This window comes from Stylophora pistillata, chromosome 7, assembly GCF_964205215.1.
Source record: "Stylophora pistillata chromosome 7, jaStyPist1.2, whole genome shotgun sequence".
In the NCBI taxonomy this organism is placed as follows: domain Eukaryota; kingdom Metazoa; phylum Cnidaria; class Anthozoa; order Scleractinia; family Pocilloporidae; genus Stylophora; species Stylophora pistillata.
The window spans coordinates 30,015,691-30,025,233 of record NC_142525.1 but is presented as its reverse complement, the minus strand read 5'-3'; the positions used below and the strand labels follow the sequence as shown (position 1 = coordinate 30,025,233).

Sequence of the window (9,543 nt, the reverse complement as noted above, 5' to 3'; positions counted from 1 at the left end):
AGTTCATATATTTTGAACTGCGGTATTAGATACGTATGATGCACGATCCTCGCAGTAGATAGCGCTATTTAAGCAATAGCTTAAAAAGCGCTATCTATTAAATAGATTTTCGCTATTGCTTAAATAGCGCTATCTACTGCGAGGATCGTGCATCATACGTATCTAATGCCGCAGTTCAAAATATATGAACTTCATATATTTCATTGTATCTGATTTATCACTTTCACGGGTTTATTACGAATCAACTTAACGGCCTGCTCCCAGTTGGCTTGTCAGCTCAATTGGTAAGAGCGCTGCACTACTATCGCAGAGGTCAGTGGTTCGAATCCCGTACAGGCCTGATTTTTTTCAGGTCTGATTTTCGCTATTGCTTAAATAGCGCTATCTACTGCGAGGATCGTGCATCATACGTAACATGTACAATGATAATAATTCATTGAATTTTATTGTTTACTTTAATTTCTTTCCTCCCCAATAAAAATACCATGTAATGAGCATGGCAAACTAACTACAACATCCTTATGAATTCCAAGCAGCATTAGTTAAGTTTAAATCTCTCTCATTCACTTTGTTGGGGCAACAACTTTTGTGTGATGGCACAAGAAGGAGTAGTGGTAAACTATGACATGACAATGCATGATGGGTAATGTTGTTGCCTAGCGACACCCGTGCAGGGGGCTGCACTCCCAGAAGTGGTCTTGTCACTGAAAGTTTTCATCAATTAACTGCCACAGACTGAAAATGCGTTCACTATTGAACAGCACAAGAGTACTCACACAACAGCCATACCCTCTTTATCATATGGCTACGCTGATCTAAAATTGTTAATTCCTAGAGGTAGTCTACGTTGGTAAGGTTTAACTGTACACACATTCTGAGTTGTCACTGAACTTGTTTTCATTGTTACCTAACCAAAGGTTAGATGAATCTCCCTTGTAGCTTTTGTTTGGAATGTCACTGAACTTGCCTAAGAAGTATCAAATGTTGTCAATAGCTTGTCACACAATCCTTCTGAGAAGTCTGGGGTTTCAATAACAGCCAGTAACCAGCTGTCTGCTGCTGCCTCTAACTCCTCTTACCACTCTCTGTTTTGCCTGCAGGCTTTTGTGTTTGGGTTTTGCCTTATGGCTCCTTTTCTGGCATGACTGCCTATCACACCATTGGCAGCCACTTAAAGAAAAAGTTCTTTAAACCCCTGAGAAGTATGATGTCAAAAATCTAACAAAGGTGGAGAAAGATAGCTGCATGCTTCGCTATTTATAAAGAACTTCATGTACAAATGATGTATCAACTTTGTGAAAATTGGGATAGATAGTTGTCATTTCGGTGGGTTTTTCTTCTCTACCAAACACATTTATATGGTTTAAAAAAGGAGTACGGCTATACAATACCTAATCAACTATTTTAGATATTTGTCTACCATACTTCCTCCCAAAGTTATCTGTTTTGATACACTATCAACACCAATAACATTTTTAAGAGATATGTTGGCAGATAAGATCTTCCTTTGGCAAAGCTTTTTCTCAGTATTTTATGTTACCAAAGGAAAAATATAAGTTACAGCATTTAAGTCACCATAATGATTATACAATCTCATATTTTTCCACTGAAAAGCCAACTTCTTCTGAAAACTTCACTGGTTTCTCATCATCCACAGATGTGATCTCTGTTATCTGCAAATACATAAATTTACAAAGGTTGATGGATTACTCCTGTAATGTTTCAACTAAGCAAAAATAATCTTTCTTGAAGGAAAAGGCCAACAAAAGATTTCTATGAATGCAAACAATTTGTTGAAAAATGCCAGAGTAAGATTAAACATACACCAGTGTAAATCTAAGTTGGTAGATTAGGGTATGATGTCCTTCCTGTTATAGCTTAACTTATAAGAAAGGATTCAAAGCATTCCTTGTTTTCAAAGTTTGCGAGTATAAAGCAACTTTCTCAAGATTCAACTTGTGATTTATTTCAATTTAATTTCAAAAACTTTTTCTAAAAAATTTGAGGTGCCAAACTTGGGTGCCTCTTATTTGGAGTACAGCATATCTGGCAGTGTTTATGGTACATGTACACAAAGCTGATTAGCCAAAATGCAGTTGCAACTTCATGTAAAAAAAAAAAAAAAAAAAAAACCTGTTTATGTGATTTGTTTGGCACTCTATTGCAAAAGACATAAATACCTTCAAGTCACAATATGATTTCCTTGATGTGAAGGTCACTGAAACAGGAAAGAAATCTCCAGGATGTCCTGCAATGCTAAACTCCATACTACCACTCTTGTTTGAAGAATCTATGACTGGCAGTTGCCACTCAAGAACAGAATGTTTGTGATCATAGTGGTACTCCCCATCCACTTCTCCTACAACTGGTCCGCCTACACCATGCCTGCAACCACACCCAATAGAGCATTTTGACCAAAAGTGAAAGGGGTTATTGTTCTCACAATCACTTTTAAAATACATGCAAACATTTCTGTTGCCCTAACTCTGAATTATCAGACAGATGTTTGACTGAAAACCAGCTCCACACCTCACTATAATATATCATATCTTAACCCATTAACGTCCAGTGCGCCCGTATGCGCCCATGGGGACTCACACCCTTTCTACGCCCTGTGACGTCATCAATTTTAACTCTGGAGCACGAATTCGAGCATGTACTTGAACGGGTTGAAAATATCTTGCAGACGATACCAGAATGAGCGCAATTGAGTGGAGGAGATTGGAGAAATAGCCAAAAAACCGTGTCACTTTGACTGGAAAATCTGCACGAAGATCGTGTTTCACTACCCACCTACCTTTCCGAGCATGTGCTTTGAAAATAATGAGTAGTTTCTGAAAAATCTCTACACCAAAATGAAGCCTACTCAATTTCCAGCAAGTGAGGAGAAACTTTAGGCAAGGAGAGGGGAAAGAAAGGGCAGGAGAAAGAGAGAAAAGTAGAAGTCGTAAGTGGGGCGTGACTTTTCAACCCATGTCGAAATTTTGCTCTCTGCGCGTGCCCGAGATTTTCAGGCCGCCATTTTGCATTTGGATCAAAAGGCCGTCGAGTGCACAAGCTGTCAAGTGGTTTTTGGTAAGTTAGAGCTTTTAAAACCCCAACAGTGACCCGAAATCTGCTGGACTAGCTTCAAAACACAGTTTTCCACAAAAGCTGCGGCCATTAATGGGTTAATATCAATCAAAACTGACATCATGTAAAATCCAATTTTGAAAGATCTAAATTTTAAAATAACCTTCCATGCCATTTTGTGAGGTAAATTTTCTTAAATCAATGTATGTGATGATGACAGTTTCTTGTTCTTTGTGACCGCAGTAAGAATCTTCCACAATTATGATGGTAACTAGTTTGATGGTAATAAATGCAATATTTGAGTCAAATTACAAGCCACTTCAAATTCATCAGGGACCAGTTTCTCAACTCTGTTTCTTTTCCTCATACATTTACAAATCAAGCAATATTGTCATACTGACTTGCCTTATTACTGAGGGAAGAACATCATGATTTGCTTTTTATTGAGGTTGACACGCACACTTACAAATTACCATACAGCTGAACTTCACAAATACAATGCTAACTTATTTACAAAAAAAGATAACTGACTACTTACGGAACAGGAATTGAAATTACAATATCATTCAGCTCCAGATTTTCTTGGAGAAGCTCATACTCTATGTTAACATCACACTGTTCGTCATTTTCCGAAGGCCAGCAGTTGACTGCAAGAGAGATGAAACATACAATCAACTTTACAAACTGAAAGTATGGAGTCCACAGACCAAACCTGCCTCCCTCTCATATCACTGTTTCTTTAACCTCTAATAGGGACTAGCAGCTAATTTCTGTAGCCTGATGCAAATTGTAGCCCAAACATGGACCATTCAAACTGAAATCCAATGCACAATATATAAGCCCATCCAACCATGCATGTTATCATAGCTAGATGGTTTATCTTGTTCAAAAAGTACCACTACACTAATTGTAAAAAAATTACTGCTGTGCTAAAGTCTTACTTGATAATGGCATTAGTCCCTCATCTGTGCTCTGCAGTCTCCACTTTAATACACCAATGTCATTATTAAGTGGGAAAGGTTTGTTTGGTTGCTTGAGTCCTATTACTGATTCTTGATTGAATAATTTCTTGTCTATGTTTGGATGCGTCTGTAAGTCAAAACCATACTAATATTAGACGACAAAAGTAAGCTTCACCACACTAAACAGTTTATTTCTGATGACCATTTTGTGATGTTATGCCGCCAAATGGCACCTTACAAACTATTTCAGTTGGGAGCTGCATACTGTCTTTAACTCAACCTTAATTTCCAGAGGTGATTAACATATAACCTCTCCCAATAATATCCATAAGTATCCAGCAAACAGGTAATGAGAATAATCAAACTCATCGAGTAGAAGTTATGTTGATCTAACACCAAATTCTCGTCATTGATTTACAAGTAAATGTGTAACAGCTAAATAGGAGAATTAACAATCAGATCTTGGGGGTTTAAGTGTTAACAACACATTCTCAGAACTATAAAATAAAGAAGAGTATGAAAGAGAATTTAACCATTTAACTCCTATGAGCGACCATGACAGAATTTCTCCTTACCTATCAATATGATATCAAGTAGAAAAATGATCAGAATAAAGAATAATGTAAATTAGGGGATTATCAGTTGATCCCACACCAAATTCTCAAAAAATAATTGTATGGCAGATAGCAAAGAGAATTACTAAAGAGATCTGGAGGTGAAAGGCTCAGAGAAGTAGCAGACAAGTACCTGACAGCCACAGGGCTAACAACAGTACCTGCATTTGGAATCCTTTGTCATCATTGTTTTCAACAGTGAGTCTTATTTTCCCATACTGTGCATCAGACACTCTGAGCAGCACAAGACCTCTGACCTCCATGTTCTGTAGTCCTCCATCCCTTCCAGCTGTCAGTGTGATCTTCTCGTCAATCTTAATATGAACACTGAAATTAAAAGCAGAGGATTAAGCCTTCTACACCAGCATGCATATTCTCCAAACTGTTCTCTAAATAAATGGTAAGACTTGCCTAACATTTCAACATGCTCATGGCCATCTAATTCAGATCTTTTGAGGACTCGTCTCAGAGAATACACCTGTTCTTTTGGTTCATAAATCCCTTGCACTTAGCTGTTGTAAACTCCCAAAATGAATCATCATTCAAATGCTCTGAACTGACTGGGTGTTGACCAAGATATTAACATTTACTACCAAAAAAGGTAAACTGCGGAGACGTGCGTAACAGTTGCCATTAGCAACAAAGGTGATCGTTTTTGGTCACGTAACTAAAAAGATGCTAGCACAAAAGGCAACATTCCTTTACATTTCTTTGCCTGCCCATTTACTGTCTGTCATTCTTTATCCACTTTTATTTAGCAATACAACATGATCCAGCTAAAAGTGTTTTAAAATATTTCTTTTCAGCTAAAATCAAATCGATTATCACACATCTTAGGCTTTTGTCTATGCTTTTACCACAGATATAAGACCTTCCTTGTTTGTTTATGGAAAAGCCCACCACTGTTTGATTCTCAGCGATGTGACATGGGCTTAATTCAAATATGTTTCTCTCTAGCAGCAACTGTTCCACGCATCTCTGAAAAACAGTCTACCTGTTTTGGTAGTAACCCAGACCTATCTGTTTAATATTATTAGAATGCTAACCTTCCTATTTGAACAGATGGTGTTGTTGGAGTCTTTCCAGTTGAAGATAATTTTGTCTTGGAAGTTACTACCTCTAAAAATTGGAAAATCAAAACACTTCAGTTGGTTCCTCCTTTCTGTGCGAGGGACTCGTGGTAAAAAAAATGCAATTTGTCTGTAACAATCATGAGAAACAAAATAACAAGTTGTACACTTCACAACCCAAGCAAGTACAACAGTCAAAACAACAGAAAGAAAGCAAAACCACTTGCAGTTTCATCACCCAATTAGGCTACAGGAAAATGTTACAAAATAGAACAAAATAAATAAATCCCAGAGAAAGCACTAATCAATCCTGAAATGCAAGGAGGTCCAAAAAGCATTGGACCAACACACATGATCCTGTTCATGGGAGTAAATTTTGCAAAACAAATGTTTATAAAACACAGCTTTGTAAACATTTCAAACTGGACTGTAAATTCTAAAAGTTAGTGCAGTAAAACAGTTATAAATTTCCTGTTTGGGGGATTTTGCAGCCATCCTCAATTACACTTGTCACAAAATATTGTTGGCTCCAGCAGGGAAACTATGACAGGTCTACAGCTTTAAAGTAAAATTAGAAAATTTAGAAGTGGTGAGTTTTGCTCTATTCTGGTTGAAACAGAATGAAGAGAGCAAAATAACCAACAAACAAATCCATGCATCCCTATCTGTCTGAGATATTTTTCAGCCCTATTCAAATTCTTTTACTTCCCCTCTTTCTTGTTTGGTTGTTGACCTCTCCTCACCTGTTCCCTCTGATCTTAGTTTGTCCACAAAACTGTCCACATCCTTTGATTTGCTCCCTAATTTCATTGCCTTTCCAGTGCCAGCCGTTCTGAAACAAAACAAAGAGAACACCCACCAGTTATCAACACCTCAATACTTCCCAAAAACTCTCATGTGGTGAATTACTGGCCTTAAAAAACCACACAAACATACACACACAATCTAAACAAAACAAACAAAGAGAGCAGTTGTACAAAACACTGTAAATCACCTTGTGGGATAAGATGGTTTAGGAGGTGTGGGATCAATAACTGTGACATCATTAGCCACTGGGATACTTGAATCACGACCTCCTCCACCAAAACCTCCAAATCCAGCTAACTGTCCCTTGCCACCCTTGCCACGAGCAGCAGCTGTTCTTGCTGCTTGTAATTCCTTGGCTTTCTTTTTCATCTCTTCTTTAGCTTCACGTTCTTGTGTCTGAGCAATATTTTGATACAGAACAAATTATTACAGGCTACAGAGAGTTGGGAATAAACTGCTGTTGAGGTGCCACTAAAAACATGCCCTCCTCAAAGCAGGATATACCAATAGTGGGAAAGCTCAATGACACAAACAGCTCCCCCATCTCTCCATTTCAAGGTTGTCAGTTCAAGTTTACATTAGTGCCTGTTAACTAAACACAACAAAGGCAAAAGGAAAAGACTATATCTTATGCTGAGTTTCTCAATAACAGTTGATAGAACTGATTTTACAAACTTACCTGCCTTACAGCACGGAACACCTTCTCTTCGTGACTGTCCATCTCTGTGAATGTTCTGATTTGTGCAAGATTAACATTTTCACGATAGCCAAGGGCAACAATCTCATCAAAGGCAAAGATTAGCGAAAATGCATTTTCCACAATCTCAGATTCCTCCATTGCTTTGCAGTATTCTGGAATCTAAAGACAAACAGAAGTTTCTAAAAACACAAACATTTGAATGCCAGTTGGAGGTATATTTTGATGACTACCTATACTGAACTAATTAGACTGTCAGTTCTATCCCAAAACTCCTTTCAACAAATATTACCAGTGAGTAGGAAAGCCTTCCAAGCAACCAATTCTCTTCTTTCAATTTGAAAGTTATTTCATTAACCATCCAATTTTAAAAACAGCTTGGAAAAAAATACTTCTGCTCTTAATTATGCAGATGACTTCAGCTAAAATTGTTGCAAAATCAGTTGCTGCTAATGACAACGGTGCTTGAAGGACTATAACCTAGTGGCTTGTATAATTATGCCTTTTATATTATTAGATTTATTGTATTATATTTTATTATTTTATGTTTTGTAGACAGCTCTGTAATTCAGTCATTTTGTGTATTGCTGCAATGAGTCTTAATAAACAGTCTCACTCTCTTTAACCCAAACCCCACACCCCTGTCTTCTTTCTGATACTAGAAAAAAAATCAATGCAAAGTGAAATAGCAAACATTTCTATGCCATTGCATACCACTCTGGAGAAGAGTCGTAATGTTTCCAAGTCTTCCAAGATGTTACTAGCTTTAGTCGTAATAAGGAGCATGTAGAGTTTCTCTAGGGGCTGGTAGACATATCTGACGCTCTCGGTTTCAACGAATGTGTGTTGCTTTCCAGTATTCATCAATTTGGGAAATGCAGCAAGAAGGCCTTCCACACGGGATCTTGTCATCTCCACAAACTGACGTGATACAATGGCTGTAAGAGCAATAACAATATTTGTTTGTGTAATGGTTTCATATGTAGTATTGCTGAGTATTGTTTGCTGTTGTAATGTATTTTAATGGGCCTAGAGGAACAGCAGAAATACAATCTCAACTTTGAAACTGCATTACATAAACACTTCACACCCTAAGTTCAGTATGAATATTCTCCATACTGTTCCCTATACATTTCCTACGGTGCTGACAAGGAGAATTTATTTAACAATCAAAAAGTTCTCAAATTAGTGATCGTATTCCTTATTCTCATGACCCTAATGTTTGATTCAGGGGCGGCAATGTAAGGAGAAGTAAGATACTGGTCACTATTAAGGATAAAAGGGTTAAGAGGGAATGTTGTTTTATTGCCTTGATGAATATCTTGGAATTTGGTTCCATGATAAGTAGACTAATGCTATGCAGAAAAAAAATATTCACAGTGTCAGATAATAAATTTAAATACACTTTCAATTCTGAAAGTATAGGTTATATTACATGTTGGTAATTGTACTTTGATAACAATGATATTTAGTTTGAGCTACAATAAAGGCAAACAGCAAGGCCCTAACAAATTATCTCTTAACATGAAACAAATGCATATTTGGATCATCGTACCTTTCCCTGTTTTCGTACATATTGCTGCAGCGAGTAGAACCTGTAAAGAAAAATATTGAACGCAGGAAAAGTCTGAGCGTTTGATTTCGTGAAACAAAATCGGGAAGACACGGAAGCCTTGATCTTTAAATTATCATTATTAAACTTTTATTCAGTGATGATTCACTACTCTTCGTCACCCTGTGACGCGACGATAGAGGTGACTATTTCTACTCCATAAACAACTTAGAAACAAAATAGAAGTATTTCCTCAATTCTATCGAATCACCGATTGACATTACAGTTTTAAAATTGCCTGACATGTGAGTAAAATACCTTCAAAAGGTATCATACCAGATGCTTTCTTCTACAGTTAACTATGAAATCATCCCATTTTCACGCTTAGAAAGCCCTTAGTCCCAAAGAACGATAAATAAACTTACCATTTTGACTATCAAATCTTATTTTACAGTGAATCAGGCCTCTCAGAGGCCAAAAATACAGCTATTTTGGAGGTTTATTCGCTCGCCACGTCCGCAGAAGATCCGCAGAGAATGGCCTCAGAGAATTCTGGGAGGACCGGTGACGCGCATGTACAAACTTCAAAGAGATTAGTATTCAGTCTTTCTCGGCTTCCATCTAGATTGAGGCGAAGCTGCATGTCGTCGCTGTATATGGTTGGAAATTATATGGAGACAATCATGAATCTTCAAATTGTCTTCATTGAAGGCCTCAAAACAATGGTTTGATGGCGTGGGCTTGCATTACAGGCTTTGGCTAGAGAATC

The 9,543-nt window shown here is 37.5% G+C and overlaps 1 protein-coding gene across 1 annotated transcript; it reads right to left on the bottom strand.

Moving 5' to 3' along the window:
- Positions 1–423: 423 nt before the first annotated feature.
- On the bottom strand, positions 424–9,354 carry LOC111332164 (coatomer subunit delta). Its single transcript, XM_088728131.1, has 12 exons — positions 9,200–9,354; positions 8,778–8,817; positions 7,937–8,160; positions 7,205–7,384; positions 6,713–6,921; positions 6,462–6,550; positions 5,695–5,767; positions 4,810–4,975; positions 4,014–4,161; positions 3,611–3,719; positions 2,181–2,385; positions 424–1,673 (listed from the first exon to the last, which is right to left on the bottom strand). The coding sequence occupies exons 1-12, from the start codon at positions 9,200–9,202 to the stop codon at positions 1,584–1,586; spliced, it is 1,536 nt and encodes a 511-aa protein (XP_088584257.1). The 5' UTR covers positions 9,203–9,354; the 3' UTR covers positions 424–1,583.
- Between the last annotated feature and the right edge of the window lie 189 nt (positions 9,355–9,543).

Excerpts from the sequence above, each read along its gene's own strand:
- LOC111332164 (XM_088728131.1), bottom strand. Across the intron at positions 7,385-7,936 it reads TACGACTCTTCTCCAGAGTG|ATTCCAGAATACTGCAAAGC; the intron begins GTATGCAATGGC and ends GTTTGTCTTTAG. Across the intron at positions 5,768-6,461 it reads ACTAAGATCAGAGGGAACAG|AGGTAGTAACTTCCAAGACA; the intron begins GTGAGGAGAGGT and ends TCCAATTTTTAG.